We start from the raw sequence: 25,172 nt of genomic DNA, 5'->3' as shown, positions 1-25,172 counted from the left end.
CGAGCAGAAGTTTTTCGGACGCCGGAACAGTTGGTGCGCTTGCTGCAGTTTTTCTTGAGAGCTTTGCAGACGGAAGACTGGCTGATGCCGAGCTGCTCAGCAATTTTAGTTTGGGTCAAGCCTTGTTGGCGAAGGGCTTGAATTTGAGCCACTATTCCGGTTGAGAGGTCGCGCTGCTTACCCATGATTGATTTTACAACTTAGAAATTCTACTCAACCCTGACTTTATACTGCACAGTGAACACTCTTCACAGAAAACAAAAATTCGAGCATTTATTCTAATTCAATGAAACGGTTTCTCCATTATTCTAATTCAATAAAACAACAGTGTCACAGTTAAATGGCCTAAATGGGCCTTTTGGAAAGCTCAGCTGAGCAAATCTTTTTCCAGGTAACGAGTTCTGTGATTAGTCTAACGAGTAGGACAGGTGCGGTGAACACCTGATTTGCTTTCTGCACAAAAAATGCATTCAAAGAATTTCATGATTGCACTATTTCAAATTATTCTAATTCGTTGACCAGCACCTGTACATCAAGATAAGCCAAAACCCTGAACTGAACTTGGGTGATAGTCTAAACAAATCTTCTATAAATTCTATCCAAGCCTGATAAAAAAGCTTTGAATATATTTTGGTAACAGGTTAATGCTTTGATTACACAGCATTTTCAGACACATTGTGTCAGACACATGCCCAGCTGGCATTTCAACGGTGAATAAATGTTGAATCAACAGTTGATTTTGAAAAGTGAATCAACATTGATAGTTGTTTCAACGTCATATGTTTAATCTTTAATAAACCATAGCTCACTAAAATTAGAAAATCCTATGGTTAACAAAGTGTTAACAATAAACTTACATCACTGTATTAAATCTGAGCATAATGAAAGTTACCCACCACCACCAAATCTGATTCAACATCTCATCTCAAAAAACCCTAAAACAGTAAAACTATTAGAACATGAACATGGGGTTAAATTAAAAAGCAGTTACTGCAAATACAAATAAAACTTTCATTCCTCCATCCAACCGTTTTTGTAAATTATGGTGATGTAAAAGGCAGAAGGTTGAGGACATTACATTGATTCGACGTTAAAATTTCAACATTAGCACAACCATTTAATATTAAATGTGCATTCAACGTTGTAACAACATACATGACTTTAGCCATATTTCAACCACATTTTAACGTTGAAGGTCGGTTGTGTGCCAGCTGGGTGGACAGACGATCCTAGAAGATTTTCACACCTGCAAAATAATGGCAAATACGGCACTTACTAGACCTAAAATTAAAACTCAATCCTGAGATCTTGTAATATTAAATAGAAAAAAAACAGCTAGGTATCTTTTCTTACAAGCTGAAACTGTCTAAAATGTGCAGAAGAATATTTAACCTTCTCATCACAACAAGAAAATTAATAAAAAATGTACCTAAGTCAAGTAAAGTCTGAGAGTGATACATGGAATTTTGTCATTGTTCCCAGTGTGCTAAATACTCTGATATTTAGAGTATTAATAAAACCAGATACAAGGACAGATCTTGAACAACTATTTATTTATTTTTTTTTATGTCAGAATAAAAACCTCAATCTGGCCACTGAAAGTACACCATGCTGTACAATTGCTTTATAGGAGAAACAGCCAATCAAAGTTCTTCCAGAAGTCTGAAGAGAGAAAAATCATTTTATTACCTTTACAAAATGAAAACTTTGTATGTACAGTCTCAGAAATCTCATATGAGCACAGGGGGGTGGGTTGTGGTGGTGGCGAGGGGTCTTCAATAGTAATGAGATTATTGCATCAGTCCAGGGCAGTCCCACATTCTCTCCCTGGGCAGTTCGTGCTACCAGAAATAAACAGAATAAAAAAATTGACCTTGTGCACTTTAAAGGGTTTAAGCCACTTCAGCTTGTGCCCTACATAGTGTGCACTATGGGCAGTAGGAAGCCATTTCAGTTACAACCCAACACCCCCAACAATGATTTTCAATGGCTTGTTAAGGCATCCCCCACCCCAGGAGATCAAATCACGCTGTGCTCTATACGATTCGCTAAAGCATCCGAACAAAACGGCTCATTTTGAACTGCAGGACGTTTGGCTAGCTGCCTACCAATACGCAAACATCTAGGTAATGTTCACTGCTTAGTGCCAACAAGAAGTACCCTGTAGCCAACACAGGTAATCGCTATGAAAGTAGCCACAACAGGAACACGGAACCTCACTGCATCCCATCGAGATAAAGAACGAAGTGAAACATTCGGAAACAAATCTCATCCTCTGCCTTTTTCAGCACTAAACCATCACTCATTTACAGCCAGTGCTCCGATCCCTTTATTACATCTGGGGCAAAAACTAAAAATGGAAATCAATAGCAACAACAATAGTCATTCATAACTCCCAAACATGGTCAGGAAGTGCGGAACACTTCTACTGACAAATCAGAGAAGCTGAGAAAAAATAAAAATAAAAAGAAGATTGTGTAAATGCTATAAAGCATCGTCTAGCACTCACAGCACAGCTTAGAGGACTGAGCTACAACCAGACTGCTCTGTTTGCAAGACCCGCAGCCCACCTTCACTCCCAGAGGGCGACCGACAACAACCAAAAGCATATAAACTGCAGCAGCCCGGACTGATTCTACAGCAAATGTGAGCATCCATACGAGAGGAAACCGAGCTAACGTTCAAAATGATGTGCGAACAACATAGTCGAGGAGTTTGCTGTTTAAACATACTAGCAAAATGAATCCAGTTGCGGATTTAATTCAGCTCTAAATTAACCATGTGGGGTCAATGAACACGCCAGCAGGTCACATTCAATGTTTCTCTATGCTTCTTTTAAAATTCTGCATCTCGTCTGTCTGTCCGTCCACGTTTTGTGTGAAACTGACCAATGAACAATTAAGAAAAAACTAAGGACTTATTCAATCAGAAGGATAAATATATAGCTGCCACTATGATAAAAGGATTGCTGGTTGAATCTCTGTCATACTGCTCACCACCAGCAGCCAGAGTCAGAGAGAGCACATTTGGCCCTGCTTTCTCTGGGTGGGTAGATGGCACTCTCTCCCAGAGCTGAGTTGCTGCATTTTCCTTCAAGTGTGCTTTGAGAGGCGGAAGTGGCTGATTTCACATGTATCGGAGGAGTTGGTGTTTGAGCATCGCTTGAGATAAGGGGAGTGCGGCTGAGTGGGTTGGGTAATTGGCATAGCTAAAAAAAAAAAAACTAAATAAATAAACGCAAGCCTGTGATTCAATTTGTGGTACAGTTAAGTAATTTCCTGAGTGTTCATTGGCCAGTGTCATACAGCACTAATCCACTAATTACAGAGAAGTCCACCAGTTAAGCAATGCAGAGAGAAGGAAGGGGTTTCTAATTTACATCAGTTTATACTTTCACTGTAAAGGTATTCATTGAAAAATTGAATTTAATTTGACGTAGCAGCACATTCATTTATTTATTCATCGACCCTACAGGGTTAATCCTATTTGAGACTGGCAGTGAGAACAGCTTGCTAGATGTTATGTAGGTTTGCATCCACTACAAGCAAATAGAACAATCTTTAAAGCATAGTGAGGCCTGCTAATCTAGAGACTTAACTGCAGAACACCGCCAACCTAAAGAATCTGCAACAAACCTGCTTTAAGATATTTAGCAAACTGCATTGTTCATTTGTAATTCAATCATTTCCAACCTAATCAGGCTGTGATCTATCTAGTATAGTCAACAATGTTCATAAAATGAATTCTAAATGCTTTTTCCCCACACAGCTAAGGCCTAATGGGAAAATACCGAGGTGACTGCTCACTTTTCACTTTTATTCATCTGAATCGGTCTTTTAATAAGGTCTGTGCTAATCTGTGTGATCACTATAGACAAGAGTAAACCCTGTCCATCAGAATTAAAGAATGCTCCTACTGGACCAACACTTATGATATAAATCTCATTATACAAAATCACTTGGCTTCACAAGTAACTCACTTTATAGCTTGTGCCATGTACTGTATATACGGCTTCTATGGGCTTGAGAACTTTGCGAACATACGAGCGTGTTTCAAAGGCGAAGAAAAATGACGAGGGGATGAAGTTATTTACACTAACGGAACTACTGTGCTACTGTCAAACTGGCTAGATGTTACTTGATATTGCGGCATTGTTCATCTTTAAAGTGCAAATGAATACATTTTTGAAACGATCCAAATCTTACTTACTCTTAAAGGGTGTGCTGGACTATCCCTGAAGACGCTGGCATTAAAAAGGTGATTGGAGGGGGAGGAGGGGAGCAGAAAAGTAAGAGCTTCTCGTCTTTTAATTCATGTCACAATTCTACAGGCTCAATGCACGCGTGCGCGAAGGGTTACAAATCTGCAAATGTTACGGTATCAAAGAGCCCTCGCTTGAACTATAACAAAACGACATCTACATCATTGACATCGAAAGGCAATATTCACTGGCACTCAGTTATCAAAATAATAAGCAAACAAGCACACCCCATCTTTAGTTTCATTATAAAATAGGGAACAAAGAAAGAAAGGAGGGGAAAAAAGAACATCTTAACAGCAGTCTGTTCCAGCAGGGTACTGCAAAAGCTTCATGTCTACAATGGCACTGAAAAATAGAGATAGCTGGGCGTTATACCTTAAAGAACAAGTACAAGTGTTTCAATTCAAAAACAGAAAAAAGAAAAGAAAAATAAGTACACCTAACTCCCTGGACCCTCTCCCCCCCCCACACACTATGAAAAATTCGCATTGGCAATTATCATCAATACATTCAATCAGTATTTAATATTTTTGAGAACAATTTAGCCTTGTGAGATGAGCTAAAGGTAGATAGTTGTTGACCTCGCGCATAAAAAAAAAGAAAAAAAAGAAAGAAAGAAAGGCTAAAGACCAGACTAGTAAAAATTAAACGTGACTTACGAAAAGGAAAGAAGAAGAAGAAAAAAAAAATCACTACAAAAACCAAAACAAAGCCAAAACTGGATTTCTCTACAAAGTAAAGCACTGACATACTGTGTATAAACGCCAATCTACCTTCCACACAGAATGCCCCAGAGTCCCCTCCTACACCTCCTCCAGTACCAACAGTCTCCTGTAACTACACACAGCAGACTAATGCACTTCTAGAGTTAGTGGCCGACTGGTTAAGGGATGACGAGCCTTCACTGCGCAGTAACCCTACAGGATACTGTATATACAGGGTTTTGGTGTTTCTATAAGATACAGAGGAAAAATAAAAAATAAAGCTATTTCACTGATGGGGCTCACAGTATCAGCGGGCGTCTGCATACATTGGTACACCTAACAGGAACATTATCAAATACAATTTGTTTAATTTTTCTTTTTTTTGTAAGAAAGGAACTAAAATGTTGATGCAAAAATACTGAAGAAGAAGAATAATAATAATAATTCCACTGAAGTTACTGAGTTTGTAGACAAAGTACTCATCCCCTGTGCGGGCGTATCAAAGAAAGATCAAAAGATTGCCTTCCAAATTGTTGTTTTTTTCCATAAAAAACAAAAAGAGCAAGAAATGGCAGAAAGGACATGCGAGTCCACCTGCGTCAGGTTTGGGACAGACAAACACACAGACAGAGTCTCTACGAGGCAGGACAGGGGAGGGAAGTGGAGCTCCAGTCTGTCGAGAGCTGGTGTAGTCGTCCTTTACATTTACTACGCTGCCACCTTGTTCTCCTTCTGGCAGAAAATACAGAGCACAGACAGAAGGAAGGAAAAGCGTATTAGTGATTAACAAACTATAAAATACACAATATGAATATACAGCCTGATATACACTACTGCAAAGTTTAGAACACCCACATTCTGTTTCATTCTTTCACCCTTATTTTGCTATTTTAGCTCTTCAGGTTTAGTCAGTAAACAGAAATTGTACAAAATCCAGTGTACAAAATTTTGCAGTAAACTGCCAGGGCCTTTAAGGGAAACAAATACTGGAAAAAAGTAATTTTAGTATAAAATAGTTGTTAAAAAAAAAAAAAAAAATCCTAATTTTTTACAATTCATTCAGCTTACAACTGATCTGTAGAAAGGGTAATACACTGAGCTATGTAAACTGACTAAAAAATGTCAGTGCTGGAACAGACTGTTTCTGCACTCTCTACTGCAGCATTTACACACATTTCAAACTTTTACCATAATAACTAGACAAAGACAAACAGAACTCTGTAACTATTACAAATTAAGCCAGAAAGCAATAAGTACTGTTTCCTATACCTTTAAAAGACTCTTGGAAAGTGGAGAAATCTGATACAGGAAGAGTTATGCCTGGCTGACCCACATGGCAATGGCTTTAGCTCAGTTTAACATTGGACTAAACCTCAGTTTCAGGAGTGAAAGGGGGGTGGAAGGGGAGGGGGGTAGATAGGAACAGCTTACCCTGTACTCAAAGTCAGAAAACTCTCTGCCACCCCGGCCCCCTCTGAATCCTCCCCTGAAGCCAGAGCCACCACGAGGTGGTCCGAAAGAGCCTCTGCCACCCCCACGTCCACGACCTCCACGGAAGCCCATGCCGCCCCCTCTGCCCCTGTAGCCTCCGCGACCACGGTTATAGCGCATCGGGATTCCAAAGGTTTCAGAATTCATCCTCCTCTCTTCGGCCCAGGTCTGACGGCGCTCCCTAAGAGACAAAACAACCCGTTAAAACACACAAGAGGACACTCGGATTTAAAAGGCTTGGGAAGACAAATCGTGTGTAGTAATACAGCATTTACTCTAACAAAACTTTATACAAAAGAGGCTCCCATCCCTGGTCCTGGAGTGCCCTCATTCTACTCATTTGAGTTTTCCTGCTTTAACAAATTCACTGAAGAAATGAAGGAGAGCTTGTTTGGTGATTATCGAGATCAGTATGTGCCAGCATGGAAAACCTCCAATGTGCTGGCCAAGGGCGACCCAACATCAGAATTTGGGAACACGTGTCTTAAAGGAACAATCAGTGAAGAATGCAAGTGAGTGGAAATTGGACTGTAGCTATTTAAGACAAACACTGGAGTTCTCTGTTACACGCACTCCCTTCCCGAGATGCAAAGCTTACACAGGTTGCCAGATTGACGCACAGCGAAAGCCACGACAAGTCTTACTCTTTAGCTGATAAGTGTATATATACACACGCATTGTTTTAATGTCCAAATTGTCCATTTCTATCCAATAGTGGTGGTAATAAGTTTATAAACTTACTCAAGATCAGTGATTACCTGTGGAGTCGAAAAATAGACAGCTCCTCTGTTTATACCTGGCAAACCTGAGTGTGGGAATTGGACTGGGTAATGGCGGTGAGCATATTTGTAGGCTAAATGACGTGCTGCACAGTTTAAATGATTAAAAAAATAAAACATTTACTAAAGCATGATTTCTTAATATCTGAAGATACACCCTGATTAAATAGTCATTTAACTTTTAAGCATTTCCAGATTTCCAGGCCAATTCTGCAAAATAAATAAATAAATAAATTAAAATTAATAAAATAAATAACTAAAAAAATCTCAAACAACAAATTGCAGCTGGTTGCAATGGCTTCAAGGGTGGGTTAAATCATTTCCTAAACCACCCCTAATAAAAATAAGTTGTGTTTTAACCGTGTTGATGCGTTGAGGGAGCAAGTCAGATGCTGAAGGGAAAGAGTAGTCCAGAGCCAGGGATGGGGACACTAGTGTGTGATATTTTATGGCAGAACAGCATAGAAGATAAGTTAAGTGAGATGGAACATACCTGCCAACACCTCCTCTCTCTTTTCTGAAAACAGTAAAAGAAAAAAAAACATTTAGTTTCTTTTCCAATTTTTGCATGCATTTAGTCACTGTCCAATTAAAAACAAGTATCTCCCAAACAGATACTTTTGATTTAAAAGTGAGGATTGATTCATTTGCAAAAGCTCCTGGCTGTTACTAATACAAGCACCAAACTCTACCTTGTGTCGTCACAGGAGATGTTGTCGAAGAAAGACTTGGACTTGTCGTAATAGCAGTTGGGTCCCAGTGGGTCCTCCTCCTCTACCTTGCCCTCGCTATTCTGAGTCTCCACACCCGAGTCACCCTTTTCCTCTCCGTTCACCGCCTTCTCATCTAGTCACATCACACACACAGAGTAATGTTAAAGTAATTCAGAGTCGAATGGATGCACCACAGTGAGGATAATCACAAATGTTCATCTCAACTTTTAAAAAGGCAATCTCTGCAACATTTTACAGTTAATTAATGCGTTTCATATTGTTTTATGTGATTAAACAGGTCATTACAGGGAGAATAAAGGTAAAAAAAAAAAAAACATATTGCAAGTTTAAAAGCCCTCTGCCTGCACCCATCAGCTGAGGCAAGAGTCAGTCTTGGTTTACAGCAAATACTAGGAACACACCCCCAGCAGAGAGCAAGAGGCAGGCTTTTTGCTAGCGGCTCTAAAAATCACAATGGTGACAGCTGTAGACATCATGATGGTTTATCATGGGGGAGCAGCGAGAAAGACTGTCAGAGCAGCAAGTAAAAGGGAAGACCTCTCAAGAGAGAGGAGCCAAACAAGGGTGAACCTCGGCCAAGCCTTCTCCAAACGGTGAGAGCTAAAGCAGATTGTAAATAACAATGGAATGATTTCTCTCTCTCTGTGCTTAAACTATGGAAGTCATTGTTTGTAGAGAAATTTGACTTTTTTTTATGGATGTGGTCTGTTACTGGATCGCTAAGTGGCTAATGGGGACGTTCTTTCCATCGTACAAGTTCTGGAAAACTTGTTTCTTGAGTGAAAATCAGTCCAGCTGCTTGAAATAATAAAATAACCCATAATTTGAATCAGACTTGGTTTGAAATGTGTTTTACAATATGCTTTATTAAATTAGAAACAAGGTTTAGGTCTAGTCGCTTTTGCTGACCATACAATTTACAACACTAGTGTGTCTGTGTAGGATAGCATTTACTGATGACCCAAAAATGGTTAGTTTTTTTTCTGACTGTATTTTACTTTAAACCATGCAATGCGCAAACTTTTTTCAAATTGCATTTGTGCGTCTGCTGTACTCAAAACATTTTTTTAGGGGGAATGACTGGCAGAATTTCTCAAACCTTTAATTTTGAGCTTGCTCTGGAACTCGCGGTCGATCTCCTCCTTGTTGAACTGGGCATTAGCACTCTCAAAGTCAAAATCCTTTTCAAACTTCATTGGGCCATCTCTGCGCACATTAAACCGACCCCGCCCACGCTGATTTCCACCACCAGTGCCAGTGTTGACTCCTCCAACTCCTCCTCCTCCGCCACCTCCTCCTCTACCTCTTCGCAATCCAGGAGGACCAGCTGAGGAGAGACAGTCTATTAGCATCATGGTACGATTCAACTGGTATTAAAAGACTACGTGACAATCATTCCGATTAAGCCATGCCATCATTCACTCAGTATTCAGAAAGGAAATTCTTTTAACTCAAAAAGAAAAAGAGGAGGTAAAAACATGCATTATTAGCAGTTATTACTAATACAAAAGACAAGCTTTAGACTGTAGTCTGGACTGATTGTATGTAGCAAAGGTTTCCAGACAATCTACAGTTTAAACTGACCCAGAAACCTGTTTAAACCAGGTGCCTCCATGTGTTTTAAGAATCAAATACCAAAAAAAATATTGTTTGATGAAATCCACAAATGGATGTAAAACTGCAAAGCTGTGACCATTTTTAGTACAATCCACACAGCAATTAGATTTTAATCTGAGTAATCAAGGACACATCAGACTGCAAAGCGTAAATTGTTGTTGTCCATTTAAAAGTATGGCCCTTTTTGTCGATGTTTAGTTTACTACATAATTTGAACAGAAACTGTTCTTTACACTGTGCCAACCTTTCTTGAATGGAACAACAGAAATATTTAAATATATTGAATGACTTTCATTAAAAGTTTAGATGGTTTTGTCTCTCTCCTGTAAAGTTGCTGTTTGGGAGATATTTGTTTTTAATTGGACAGTGACTAAATGCATGCAAGTCAAAATCAGGATACAAAGGAATCCCGATACTAGTCACATGATGTGACCAAGAGTAAACGTGTCAGACTTACCGCCTGGCAGGCGTTTGTTTGCATCACGGTTCTCAGCTTTGTTAGAGTCTGATTCTTGGCGAGAGCTCTTCTCAGCATCAGGCACTGTGAATAGTCACACAAGTCATTTTTAACCCAAATTTGGAGCAGTATCTCACACTAGACATCAGTGTCCTGCTTAAGATTATTTAATTTAAACATAAATTAAAGAAGTGAGTTTAAACAGGAAACGCACCAAATCAAAATGTTGGAATACAACTAAACTAGTTGTAGAAGACCCACAAAACAGATTCAATTAAATTAGCTAAAGCCAATTCAAGCAGATTTACAGGAATGGCCACATAAAGCATAACTACATGCAGAGGTTCTTACATTAATAACGGAAGACCAGAAAAACATATACGTAAAATCCTGATGACATTGTATCAAACAGCAGAACTTACTCTTAACCGAGACTATAATATTCCCCTATCAAAAAACAGAAATTAATTTTGCTTGGAAAACTGTCCACAGACACCAGCAAGCACTGGGCCGACAGCTGCATTCCGGTGTTGTGAGTAATAACCAGGAGCAAGTAAACCATAATCATATTCCACATATGCTGTCAAACCATGAAAACTGCCTACTCTAACCAGCACTAACAAATTCATCTGTTATTAAAAACTGTGATTAATTTAGCCCCACAAAATACAGTTAGAAATCACCAGTTAACCGTTAGCCATTGTGGGTTTTATAATAAGTCCTAAAGCCAGCTCATTTACTTATACTTCTGAATGAACAATAAAGAACATCCCATTTTTTTCGATCTTACCAAGTAAACTTTTGATCAAAATATGGTCATTAATATATATATATATATATATATATATATATATATTTTTTTTTTTTTTGTAACTATTTGCATCTCATTTTTAAGCCTTTACATGAGAAGTGCATAAATTTTACCTCTGGACTGCTCCTGGCTCTCAGCAGGCTGCTTCTGGGAGCTGAGAGGGGGTCTGCCTCCTCCAGGACTCCTCTGACCCACAGGGCCACTTGCAGCAGGGGCTGCTAGAGGTGCAGGCTGCACTGGGTGCTCAGAAGTTGGGCTCTTCCGCTGAGGCTCCAGAGAGGGGCTGGTGCGAGCTGTGTAACAGAAACGTGATGCTTAGTCTAAGGAGCAGCATGATGAAGAGCAACACTGAGGAAGAAGTTGGTTTATGCAAAACAACACTCCTACAGCAACAAATAGTAAGTGCAGTTATCACTTAACATCACTAACATCTGACTTTTTCTTTAACTATAAGTGCACAGCTGTCTTGTCACATCAAAGAGAAACTGGGGTTTAAGCATGAATATCTTAAAGGGGGTTAATTCCTTTCTGTTCAATAGTAAAAAAAATATCCAAATATATCCAACATGTTTTCGATTTAGAAACCATAGTTAAAACAGATATAAGAGATGAAGCCAGATAAATCCACTCTTTATGCCAGCCCCTTTTCCCCGAACCATTACACTACAACAAACCATTAGTAGTACTAGATATACAGTGTCTCTCCATGCTTATATATAAAGTCACTGATGTAATCCATTAAAGCATTTAAGGCTGTGCAGCACAGACATTACACAGCAACCATCTGCATGCACTCACTAGGTTACCTTCATTTACACACGTGTTCAGAGACACAGAGTCCGAGGGGACAGTGCTCTCAGACAGAGGGGCAGTTACGCTCTTGTCGTTACCAAACACGGACCCTGAACTTCCTGCATGAAGAGGAAGAGCACATCTGTGAGTGTGGTGGGTTTCCCCCTCCCACATTTACATCACACACACACACCACAAGTCAACAACTTTTTCAGAGCAAAAAAAAAAAAAATAGATCTAGCATTGCAGATCTGCATTTCAGGAAACAAAGCCATAAAACCTCAAAACTACTAGATTTAAAGTGTGCGCACTTTTAACTGGATAACTGTGCTTAGATCAGCTCCACTGATCAAAGTTAAAGACTGTAGTTCATCCGTATCTCTGAATACTTTTCAATACTTATTATCCTGTTCTGCAGGATCAGTATGGACAGTATGTTTAGGATCCCACAAGACCATTACAGAGCAGGTACTATTGGATTGGTGGGTCATTCTCAGCATTGCAGTGACACGGACACTGACGGGGGGGGGGGGGGGGGTTGGGGGGGGTGTTAGTGTGTGTTGTGCTGGTGGCAAGAGGGGATCAGACACAGCAGTGCTGCTGGAGCTTTTAAACACCTGTGCCACTGCTAAACTGTTCAGAATGGAAAGAATCTACAAACCAGAAATATTTCGCTAACTGTGACCCCTAATTAGCACTAGACGATGACCAACACAAACCAAGCAGAAACAGATGATTATAAACTCCAGCAGCACTGCTGTGTCTGAGACACAACAGTATGTCAGACACTGCAGTGCTAAGAATGATCTACCTCTAGGCCTGTCATGCTAAAACATCTTTGGACCATATAGTCATAGATTTTTTTTGCAATAAACGATAGTCATTTTAAGAGAACTAAACGCCACTGATATAATGGCAATAGACTAGAACAACAAGTAAGTATACAGTTTTAAAGACAACATATTTCTTAATAATCATAGTTTGGGAAAATGTAAATGTGAACAAACACACAAATAAACACAATGGACTAATATCAATCATTTTTATGACCTTTTTTTTGACCACCCACCCAAATAAAACCTGCTCTGTGGTGGTCCTGTGGGGTCACGTCTATTAAAGAACAGCATTAAAGAACACTAACATTATACAGAGAAAACGCTGAACTAGTTTGTAATAGAACCATAAAGCGCTTCTATATGGCCAGTGAACAATGAAGGCAGAAACAAGATGGTGGTCATAATATTCTGATATTACTCCATATTAAGCTTATAAAAGAAAAATACATCAACTGAGGCACAAACTTGTTCCAAACTTACCTGCTCCAACAGCACTGCCGATGGGCTGGGACACCAGAGGAGCAGCGAACTGGTTGTATGCATGTACAGGAGCCCGATTGAAGGGGGCATAAGAGCTCACTGGCTGGAAGGAAGGTGGCGCAGATGAGCCAAGAGATGACTGTAGGAGGAGAGAAAAAAATATATATATTTTGTCAGTAGGATCAGCATCACCAACTGATTTAAAAACAAAGCTTGGAAAAAAAACCGCAATGATTAATTTGCCATTTGAATGAGGATTATGCACATATTCTCAATTCTCATACTGATATTTACAAATAAATAAGTAAAAAAAAGCCTGATGGAAACACTTTACATGCACTGCTCGTCACTGTGTTTTATAGGTATATAAATGTTATATTTAGTCTGATTCAGTTAAGTCTACTCAACCAATTCAAATGAAAAAAGCTACATGATCACTAATATAACTGATCACAATAAACCAAGTTTAGATTTAGGAATAATAAGTAGTCATTTAACTTGACAAAGTAACAAATAGAATCCACTGACAGTAAGCTATTTTAAGCGTCTGCTTTAACCCAAAAAAGCTCATGTTGCTGTATTTGTCACAGATATTTAAAAGCTGCGTAAAATACCTTACAGCACATTGTCCTTTAATTTAACTCATGAAGTTCCTAAGTGACATAACCTACTATACATTCTAATATAACAGGAGCGTGTGGTCTGTGGTTGTTCATCTGACTTTATTTTTAGAACGCAGGAATGCTGGAGATAAAACTAGCTAATTTTTAAGTGTATTTTTGCTTCTACATCTTTTTCCTACCATGTTAACCATTCAAATTATTAAAATGAAATATTTTATGTTCCATATAACTAGTTCTGACCTGATTTCTAAAAAAAAAAAAAAAAAAAAGTTATAAAATTAATGTAGAATCATCAGGATTTTAACCTTGGAAAATGTTCAGTTATGTGTCCACAATAAGAAATAAAACATGAATAAGCTGCTCACAGAATTTGTCTGGTTTAATTTTGAATTTGGTATTAATAATTAGAAAATGGTCTGGGCTCTTGATATTAAAAATAAATATACAGTACGCGTCAAAAATTGCAGAACACCCTTGATTTTTTTTTTTATTAAATGGAAATTAAAAACTCTATCAAGTAATGGGTGAGTGGGGCCCATCTCTAAGACTCCATCTTGAAAGCTACTATAATTAAAACAGTGTCCTTCAATTTTTGACACTGTCGAATGGTAATATGAGAAAATGACAAAACAAGGTGTGATTCTGAACCGCAAATCAAGTGCTTAAGTATGGCTGGACAATCACACCACTCTGTGAGAATAGGTCATGGGTACACTGTTCACCATTACCTGTACAATTGCCGGGTCTTGGGGCAATGAGCAGTTGGGCTTTGGCGGCTCACAAACAGTCAAGTCTTTAATGTCACTGCCTCTAAAGATGATGTACTCAAAGACGTCATCTCGGGGGGCAACTGGCCTGTCTGTAGGACGGTCCTCCGTGCCAAAAGACTTGACTGAAAAGAGAAAACACTAATTATACTCATACTGTAATGTCATCAAACTGATATGACACTTGTCATATGTGAAACAGTGTGGTATTTAAGCCCTGAGTTTCCTAGTTACGCTATAAAAACATACTTGATATTTTGCCCTACTTTCTTAATTTAATCATTTTTTAATCCCCACACACCAGTCAGTTCTATCACACAATGATGTCGGTGCTGGAAGGTTGAATGCAAGCATTTGCTACCCCTGACTCTCAAAGCCAGCCAACCATTTTTGTTTCGTTTCAAAGTTTCAGAACTCTTAAAGCAGGAGAATTACATATTTGCAAAAGGATTACAAAGGCAGGACTGATTCACTTCTATTAGTAGCCTGTATTTATTTTATTATTTGTATATTTTTAACATGTGCACAATCATATAATTTATTCTATCTTCTATGAGTTTTCAAGCTCTAGTGTTGCTTTTGCTTAAGTATATATGAACTAAAACTTCATGTTTGTAACTGCATTAATTAGCCTTACACATTTATGGTGTCTTACTGACTTTGCCCTTCTCCTCCTGCTGATGACCTCAATTTAGGGCAGATTTTGAACAGCTTTCCTCAACCAAGTAAAGAACCTCCAAATCAGTTAGTTTTTTTTTTAATCCTACTTTCCATAAGGTACCAATATGCCTGAAAACTGATCATGCAATTCTCATCACAAAAGTACAGTTAATTATTAACAAATTGCAGTCATCATGTAAATCACACTAATTTCTTATTTTGTGCATGAGTGAAAATAGACTGTGGTCCTGAAATAAGTGAGCAGTATTTAATACAGAACCTGCGAGATGACAAAACACTTTAGGAACTTAGTCATTAAAAGTGGCACATTGAGTAGAAAAAAAAAGTTAAATTTTATGATACTTTACCACAACAACTATAATAGTTGTGTTTTGACTGATTCACTGCAAATAAAAAGTTTAACCATTTCACTAATTAACCTAATTTGAAGCACACATTAGTAATAATGTATTTTACTATCATACATATATTTAAACATATTGACGCTGGACCTATACTTAAACAACATTGGGAAATTGAGGTAATTAAACTAAACACGTTCTATACATAAGAAAATGTTATGTGATACAAGGAGCAAGTCATGTCCAAACATCATTTGGTGTGGCTTTGATTGTGATTATGATATCCAAAGAGGCTGTAGAAAACTATTAGAAATCAGTCATTTCAGTCTTTTTATTAGATGAACTGTCTTTTCTACATGACTGTAGATTTTATGTAAGTAGAATTAGGCTACAGTAAATAACTGACTGTCTTGTCAGTGGTAGATTATAAAAGTTATACTCTAAGGGGTAGTTTCTAAACAGAATTTATGCTAGACTGCGTTTTCCTTTCAATGGAAAATCTCCATTCAAAGTGTCGTGCAGCCTAAACCTAGTCTTAATCCCTGTCTGTGAAACTGCCACTAGGGGTGACAGCAGAGAAAGAGGGGGTGGGTCTTGGTTGAGCTGCTGACGTCCAGGTGCTCCATATGACACCTCTGAGTTGAAGCTAAGTGATTAAAGTTCAAGTCTGAGCCAACAAGTCAGATTACTTCATTAGTTTCAGCAAATTAACAGTCAGCGGTGCGAGCTGTGCTCTCTGGTCTGAGCCGCTAAGCGCTGCTGAGGACTGCACTGAGGTAAACAAAGACACCCTGCTAACCCGACACCAGCAGCTACAGCAGGCATCTGTGGGAAGCCAAGAGTATTTAACTTAGTTGGCAAACTACAAGATTAGCAGGCTAACAATATTTTAAAACTAAATTTAAATATGTAAAATGTATTAATATTTACCATGCAGACTTTACATTAATGCACTAGTCATTATAGCAGAAGGAATTTAAATGAGATGGGGTGATGCATTTGAGACAAAACGCTGTACTTTGTCGGTCAGTGTAAGAGTTAACAGTTTTAACTTTGCCCATTTGATGCAAGCTTTTAGAATAGTAATATTTTTGCCCCAAAAGCTGAATTTTTACCTCTTAAATACTTTCCAAAATAGACAGAACTATTTTAAAAAATAAATTAATAAATAATCAGAAGCTTCAGTAAAGCGTCACTTTCTTGAAATTTTAATAAAAGGGCTGAAAAAAATAAATGGATAAAAAAAATCTATTTCTTCTTTACTATTCTAAACGAAAAAAAATGAACAAAATTTAACAACCAATTTTCTAATTTAGCCTCAAATGGTCAGACATTTAACTGAAACTTTACAGTTGACCTTTGTTCCATGAACTTATGAATCACATATTAATATTTATCCCAAATTAGCTATTTATTTAGTTTTTTTTTTGTAGTTCTATACTTATTAACACAGGCTTTGGCAAAATATGTTGTTTTTGGGGAGGATTGCATTTATGTTGAATATGAAATGTATTTTGAAAATGTTATTATTTTCTGTTCACATTTTTTCTTGCAAAACTGTTTAATACTGTGTAACAAATTATGGGAAGGAGTTAAATATGCTCTTAATGCAATCCAATTATATACACAAGTGTAAGGCGTAAATGGTTAGACCCATAGCATCTGTTGTGGAATGTTATTTGATGCCCTTGTCTTCCTTCTGAAATCAGAAAGCTGTAAAAACCTGTAATTCATGCATAATGTTTTGAATATTTTTGAGTAATATTCAGTTTTATATTTCTGAATATATCAATGTAGTTTGCCATCATACCAATGTATTTTGTCTTCTTTCTATCCCCTGGCTGTGCTTTTTTGTTAAGTATTTGTTTATTGCTCTTATTGTTTCTGCAATATACAGACCGGTGGGTGTACTATTGTGTTTTGCAAAATTGACAATAAATAAAAAAGATTAGCAAATTAAAGTTATTTAAATGTCAAGGTTTAAAATAAAGTAAACATATGGTATTGCTATCTGACCAAATAAGTTTTTTTTTTGTTTTTGCTTTAAGTTACTTGGCTGAAAATAAAGTAGATAAACAATAATTATTAATATTGCTGGAATACAAAACATGTTAATCTATTTAGTTAGCATAGATTTCGTATTAAGGAATAAACATTAGTAGTTAGCAATATTTTTTTCTGACTTTCTTTATTGCGTGCAATTTTCTCTATTCTAAATTTAAAAGGTGAAGAGAAGTTAAAACGTCAGCGGGCTAAAACTAGCCCTTTAAAACCTGTTCAGCATCTAGCTGAAGTATTAATTTAACCTACATTTATTTAGCTAAAACAAAAATACATATTTATCATATAAAAGTCTACGGTTAGTTAGCTAGCACCTGGGCTACACAGTCCAGAGCTAGCTAGACTGGCTGACTTAAAAACTGACGTTTAAAAACAGGAGAAACACAGCTAGCTTAGCTTAGCGTTAGCTTGCCTAACTAGCGTTAAGTTAAGGGTTTAGCTAGAGTAGAATATAAATATCTAAAGGGGGGATTTGATAAAGATATACAGATTAGCTAATAAAACATTAAAAGGGAAGCTGTATTAGATGAACACTTAAAAAAAACTAGAGAATTAATCTTATCTCGAGAAGAGTAGAGAGAGCCCGTGTTCGGAGTTAAAGAAAAGAACACGCCAGCTCCGCTAATTAAAGGGTTAGCTAACGCTAAGCTAAGCTAACAGCTAACGTTAGCTCGTCTGTTCGCCTGGTCTAATAAAACAATAACCCCGGAGAGAAGGAGCCCGGGCCCGCGGAGCGGGTAAGGGAGGTTTGTAGCGGATAGAGCCGCGCTGAGCGGCGGGTGTAGAGCACCTTTAGCCAGCGCCACTGTGGAGTTCTCGGTGTCGATGGTGTACAGAACTCCCTCATAGCGGATCTCGGCCTTGGAGATCAGGCTGATCTTGCTGCCGATATACGGGGTTCCGCCGCTCATCCTGCCGCTGCGCCTCGCTCTACCACAGCCCGCGGACTCGGGGTTTCTAGCGCCGCTCTGTGCTGCGAGTTTCTCCCCCACACTCCCGCTCTCTGCTCCGCTTAGCCCCGCTCTGCGCGCTGACCGCTTTCTGGCTTTCTGTCTCCGGGTGCTGAAGCTCCTGCAGCTCAGCGCTCTCTCTCTGTATCTGTAGCGCTGCTACCACGACATGGCCGCCTTCATCATCATCATCATCACAGCGCGGGGCACCACGGGACAGCCCCGCCGCGCTGCTCTCCCCGAGTCTCGCGATACAACACGAGATTTGCATTTACACCTACACACTCTTTCTTTCTTTCTCTCTTTCTCTCTTTCTTTCTTTCTTTTTTTTAATACTTTTTTTTTTATCACATTTTCTCCCAATTTACACGGCCAATTACCCAATCCACTTATTAGGACTTCCCCTATTACTAGTGATGCCAGAAGAGTGAAGACTAGCAGATGCCTCCTCCGATACTTGTGATAGCTACTCTTGCTGATACAATGCTGATGCTGATACAGCATTGCCGAGTAGCATCACAGCGCACTCGGAGGAAAGCTCAGCGACTCGTTTCCGATACATCAGTTCACCCATTGGAGTGTCCATTTTTTCATTCATTCATTCATTCAATTACTCATTAATTCATTCTTTCTTTCTTTCTTTCTTTCTTTCTTATTTAGCCTTTAAATGCTACTGTTTCTACACTCAGCAGTGGAAAACAGCAAATCTGTTCTATCCTGAGGAAGACTGTTGCTGATGTAGCCAGATGTAATATTGTCTGGCAATAAAGAGATTTGAGAAAAGGAAGTGAACTCTGCATGGTGTGGCCAAAAAGGACACTGTGCCCTGAGTGTTGTAAACAATTCAATATGACCCCCATTCTCTGTTACTTTCCAGAAGTGATGTAATATTTTCACAGTTCTACAGAACTCGTGTCCACATGGATTTCCTCCAGGTGCTCTGGTTTTCTCCTACAGTCCAAAAAAGTGCCATTCAGGTGAATTGGAGGTGTATCCTGCCTTCTGCCTGACTGATTAAGCAGGTTTGGCAACAATGAATAAATTAATGAATAATATAATATAATATGCACAAGACTGCAATGTGCAGCAAGACCATCAGCAAGAAGCTTGGTGAGAACAATTAAAACATTTAAGAAAAACAAGATAACCATGATTGCCATGCAAGATTACATTATATTTTTGATTAAATTACATTCTTCATTTTGCTGTTATCATTATTATAACACAATTTTTACATCATTACAAAAACAACTACTGTAAAATAGAAGCAAAACTAAATAAATACACTCAAGGACCAACATCTACATCCAATATAACAATGTTGAAAATAAAGGTGTTACACACGGTATAGAGCAGTAAATCACAGAAAAACACATTTGCACCCCTGACAAACTATTTTTGATCAAGAGATATGAGAGTGGTAAGAACCTTTACATTAAGCAAAGCTTTTTAAGCTATTAAAATATTCTTTACACTCTTTACACATAGATCTATTTACAAACATGGTTTCTCAGGGATCTAGAATGGTTCGTCTACAGCACTCCTCAAAGACTCTTTAATTTTAAGAGTGTATAAAAAAGTGTGTAAATAAATAAAGAAAAATAACAGAAAAGAAAAGGTATGGGCATTGTGCTGATTCACAATGTAACACAATTAAAAGAGCAGAAAATGTTTTATAGTGAGTCTGTAGTGAGTCACGCAGTCTGTACCGCGTTCACTACATGCAACTGAGTGACTTCGCTTACTACGTTTACATCTGTACTGCACATCCCATTGAAAACACTGTGTTTTTTAAAGCACAGCGTTTCAGCAAAGCAGCTTCACACTGCACAGATATACACGCTGGAACACAACAACATTTTAAAATAATAAAAAACTGTACTTCAGTAAAAGTATGATGACTGTTCCACAATGTGCTAGATAGATAATAGTGCTACAGTAAACACTGGAGTACTGGTTCTTAAACTATTCAATTAAAAGGGCAGAAACTGTTCATTAGTGAAAGTATAGGTACTATATCACAAACTACTCAATTTTGATTTAGTGTATCTTTGCTATTGTATGGCCGGTGTGTGTGTGTGTGTAACAAGCGGGGGTGCATGAGTGTCGAGCACACATGAGAAGATAGCAATTAAGTCTGACTGTTGACTATTGTCAGGGTTCAAATCAATCAGTGGAGCATCTGTGTTTTACGCCGCCGAAATAGGAACACGCCAGATATTTACCTGAACACACCCATCAGTGTAGGTTTATTCATATGGCGTTTTCACACCGATACTATTTGGTTTGATTAAAGCGGACTCTGACACTTGGTTTGTACTCTTAGTATGGTTTGCTTAAGCAGGAGTGAAAACAGTAATCACGCTTGGGTGTGGATCAAAACAACTGGACTGAGACCAGTTAGTGGAGGTCGTCTCGCTCCAGCCCCAAACGAATTCTGGAGCGGTTCACTTCTGGTGAGAATGTGATCCAGTCTCCATTAGACCCAGCTATCAAATATACTCCTTTTATTAGAACTAAACTAGAAATGCTGATGCTAAATTAAAGGCGCAGTTTCATCTGATATATTAGCCAGATAGCGCTAATTACCGCAGCTATGAACAAATGCTGTCTCTGCTCCATGCTGTTTACCGCGCTGCCTGTGCTGCATTCACTACTCACAGCGTGTGACTCCGTTTACTACCTGTACATCTGCATTGCACGTCCAATTGAAAACACTGTGTTTAAAAGCGCAGCATTTCAGTGTTCAGTGTTAAAGCAGCTTCACACTGCACAGATAAACACGCTGGAACACAACATATGCCTGTGTGAAACCAAACCAAACAGAGGGAGAAAAACGCTCCAAATAAACACACTCATCAACTGATCCGGACCATAGAAACCAACTACAGGTGTGAAAACACCCATAGGCTCCATCGCTACTTAAACAGTGTGAACACAAGACACGAAAATAGACTGTTGGCATGGTGCAAGATAGCAATAAGCATCTCAAAAAGCACAGAAAAAATGAGTTGTGCACAACGCGTCTCCTTTAAGTGCTGCCAATAAAGCACTTTTTGTTTAAGTTTGCCACTCTTGAAGGTAGAGATAAGAAGCAACTTTAGACATCAAATGTGTCTCAGCCGATCTACAACTTTTGAAGTCAACGTAAAAATTGAGAAGATAAGATTTTTTGAGGGGTTAGCAATTTCTACAAAGCCTTCTGTTTGCTCCTCTTAGAGCTAGCTGCTGAAGTATTGAACATACCAATAGTTTCACTGTTGTTGGTAGTAAAGTGTAATAGGTATAGATAATGTACTAATTGTACCTAACATACCCAAATGTTGAGTATAATGTTAAAACAAGCACATTTTCACACTTGTAAAGAACCCACTACAAAAGCTTTAGTTTCTTCACCAATTTTTACGCAAAAACAGCATAACAAGGCTTTTGTGTTTGTTGCACTGAATGTGAAAAGATTTTTTAATTTTTCATGAAGAAACCATTAGTTCTAAGAAAGAAGGAAGAAAAATGGAATGGTGCTGCAGTAGCACTTTAAAATGGTCTGAAAACAAGAAAGAAAGCAGCGTAGAGAGAAAAAAACATAAAACGTAAAAAGCTCTTATAAAACTTGTAAACCACAGGCAACTACAGCTCTGTGTTTTCTAGATCATCCACTGTATCTAAGAAAATTATCCATATAAAGCTATTTAACTAGGGTGCATTTCCCAAAAACATCATAACATTTCATAACCTCGTAAAAAAAATATTTTTTTTTAAAATAAGGTGTTTTAGAAAAACCTTTAACATAGTACTTAAACTTAATTGAATAAACATAATTTAGGCGTGTTTTGCCTAACATAAAGTTTACATGCAGTTAAAACAGTTAAGGAGTTTATGAATATGCAGTATCTTTGCTGATGGGCATGGTGGTCTGGAAGTGAGGTGTGTTCAGGAAAATATCTGGTGTATTGCTATCTTGGTGGCTAATTAGAACCTAGAATACAGTCAACCATTCATAAAGTACAGTTGTGGTCAAAAGTTTACATACACTTGTAAAAAAACATAATGTTATGGCTGTCTTGAGTTTTCAATAAGTTCTACAACTCTTATTTTTCTGTGATAGAGTGATCGGAACACATACATGTTTGTCACAAAAAACAGTCATAAAATTTGGTTCTTTCATAAATTTATTATGGGTCTGCTGAAAATGTCACCAAATCTGCTGGGTCAAAAATATACATACAGCAACATTAGTATTTGGTTACATGTCCCTTGGCCATTTTCACGGCAACTAGGCGCTTTTGGTAGCCATCCACAAGCTCCTGGCAAGCTTCAGGTCGAATGTTTGACCACTCTTCTTGACAGAATTGGTGCAGTTCAGCTAAATGTGATGGTTTTCTTGCATGAACCCGTTTCTTTAGCACTGTCCACATGTTCTCAATGGGGTTTAAGTCAGGACTTTGGGAAGGCCATTCTAAAACCTTAATTCTAGCCTGGTTTAGCCATTCCTTTACCACTTTTGATGTGTGTTTTGGGTCATTGTCTTGTTGGAACACCCAACTGCGCCCAAGACCCAACCTTCGGGCTGATGGTTTTAAGTTTTCCTGCAGAATTTGGAGGTAATCCTCCTTCTTCATTATCCCATTTACTTTCTGCAAAGAACCAGTTCCACTGGCAGCAAAACATCCCCAGAGCATAATACTACCACCACCATGCTTGACAGTAGGCATGGTGTTCCTGGGATTAAAGGCCTCACCTTTTCTCCTCCAAACATATTGCTGGGTGTTGTGGCCAAACAGCTCAATTTTTGTTTCGTCTGACCAGAGAACTTTCCTCCAGAAGGTTTTATCTTTGTCCATGTGATCAGCAGCAAACTTCAGCCGAGTCTTAAGGTGCCTTTTCTGGAGCAAGGGCTTCTTTCTTGCACGGCAGCCTCTCAGTCCATGGCGATGTAAAACACGCTTGACTGTGGAGACTGACACCTGTGTTCCATCAGCTTCCAAATCCTTGCAGACCTGCTTCTTGGTGATTCTTGGTTGACTCTTGACCATCCTGACCAATCTCCTCTCGGCAGCATGTGATAGCTTGCGTTTTCTTCCTGATCGTGGCAGTGACACAACTGTTCCATGCACTTTATACTTGCGTATAATTGTCTGCACAGTTGCTCTTGGGACCTGTAGCTGCTTTGAAATGGCTCCAAGTGACTTCCCTGACTTGTTCAAGTCAATAATTCGCTTTTTCAGATCCACACTGAGTTCCTTTGACTTTCCCATTGTAGCTTTTGTAGCTGAGTCTAATCACTGGGTCAAATGAGCCCTATTTAAATGGGCTCATGAGAAGTCAACAGCTGTAGTCAATCAGAATCACTTACAAGAAGTGAAGAGGCCATGACATGAAGCTAATTTGATTGACACAACTCGCTACATCACCAAAATTGACAAATTTTGTTGCTGTATGTATATTTTTGACCCAGCAGATTTGGTGACATTTTCAGCAGACCCATAATAAATTTATGAAAGAACCAAATTTTATGACTGTTTTTTGTGACAAACATGTATGTGTTCCGATCACTCTATCACAGAAAAATAAGAGTTGTAGAACTTATTGAAAACTCAAGACAGCCATAACATTATGTTTTTTTACAAGTGTATGTAAACTTTTGACCACAACTGTATATTAGCTATGCAGGTAAGCCCCTCGTGTGCAACATGTGTACACCCCCACTCGTTACACACACAGGACACTGAGCAGTGTGCAAACCCAACTTTTACAATAACAATGAACAGAAAAAAAAATTACTGTTCCTGTAATCAGATGCTTACACACCTTCAGAGTGTGAACTTGCAGGTCAGTTTTCTTAGCTGAGAAGCGCAGAAGCACTGTGCTGTTAAGATAGCAGGCTCTTGTACCAGGCTCTTTAAGGTCTCTTTCATATTAGTTGTGGTTTCTAGTATGAATGAAAGCCATGTGAGCTGTTTTTTGGGGCTCTCAGTGGCAGCGTGAAAAACCTCCCCCCGTCCCCGCGGACGTGCCGCCACTCTCCTCGTGGCAGCGCGGATTCCCCCTGACAGCTCTCAGTATCCAGAGGTATCCAGATATATGATTTAAACCTATAGTTGCGTACACAAGATAGCTTACATTAACTAGCTCTGTAAACACTGCTGTAAACAGAGTAGACAGTGCTGTAAGCTCCACCTTAACTATAGCTCCTAATGCTGTAGCCCGGGTTCAGCTCCGCCTGTGGGTGGTCCTAAGCTGAGGTGGGCGAGGCCATGAAGTCACTTGTTGACATCGACAATCTAACCTCTCACTGATCAACTTGTATTTCATGTGCAGCATGCATTTACAACTCAGATTTTAGCAGAATAGGACCTTTAAAGGAAAAACAAGTGACACACTGATGAGCAAATGCAAATGAATTATATGGGTGTCCATGCAGTTTTCAACAAGACAAAGCAAAACTACATGCTGCACACATTACAAAGGCATGGCTGTAGAAAAAGATGGTCTGCCTATACAGTGCTGTAGTCCTAAGAATGAGTGAAGAATTTATAAACCAAAAATGTGATACTGTTGCACAGCTTAAGATGGGTCTACTGGAATAATGGGACAAAATAACATCTGAAACCCTTCATCACTTGTTATTCTCAGTGGCATAATTTACCCCGATAATTTGCTTTTTCCACCGTTATCCAGCTCAAAGTAGCTCCACACCTCCTTGCTAGAATCCGGAGAGCCCTGACATTTAAAACCAGGCATTAATAACTTGTATTAAGTTATTAATAAATAAGTGCACAAGAAGCTT

At 38.6% G+C, this 25,172-nt stretch overlaps 1 protein-coding gene across 3 annotated transcripts; it reads right to left on the bottom strand.

The window, feature by feature from the left end:
- Positions 1–1,536: 1,536 nt before the first annotated feature.
- On the bottom strand, positions 1,537–18,589 carry lsm14ab (LSM14A mRNA processing body assembly factor b). Of its 3 annotated transcripts, none has more exons than XM_007251853.4 (11): positions 18,226–18,589; positions 14,314–14,477; positions 12,963–13,101; positions 11,661–11,765; positions 10,968–11,147; positions 10,044–10,127; positions 9,069–9,296; positions 7,928–8,081; positions 7,729–7,752; positions 6,397–6,637; positions 1,537–5,697 (listed from the first exon to the last, which is right to left on the bottom strand). In XM_007251853.4, exons 1-11 carry the CDS (start codon positions 18,344–18,346, stop codon positions 5,674–5,676), a joined length of 1,464 nt encoding a protein of 487 aa, XP_007251915.2. In that variant the 5' UTR covers positions 18,347–18,589; the 3' UTR covers positions 1,537–5,673. The 3 variants fall into 3 exon arrangements, with proteins under 3 accessions (XP_007251915.2, XP_007251916.2, XP_007251917.2); XM_007251854.4 differs by having other exon boundaries at positions 1,537–5,694; XM_007251855.4 differs by lacking the exon at positions 11,661–11,765 and having other exon boundaries at positions 18,226–18,588.
- Between the last annotated feature and the right edge of the window lie 6,583 nt (positions 18,590–25,172).

The sequence above is a fragment of the Astyanax mexicanus genome, chromosome 9 (genome assembly GCF_023375975.1).
Source record: "Astyanax mexicanus isolate ESR-SI-001 chromosome 9, AstMex3_surface, whole genome shotgun sequence".
Lineage (NCBI taxonomy): Eukaryota > Metazoa > Chordata > Actinopteri > Characiformes > Acestrorhamphidae > Astyanax > Astyanax mexicanus.
This window is presented reverse-complemented; position numbering and strand designations above follow the sequence as displayed.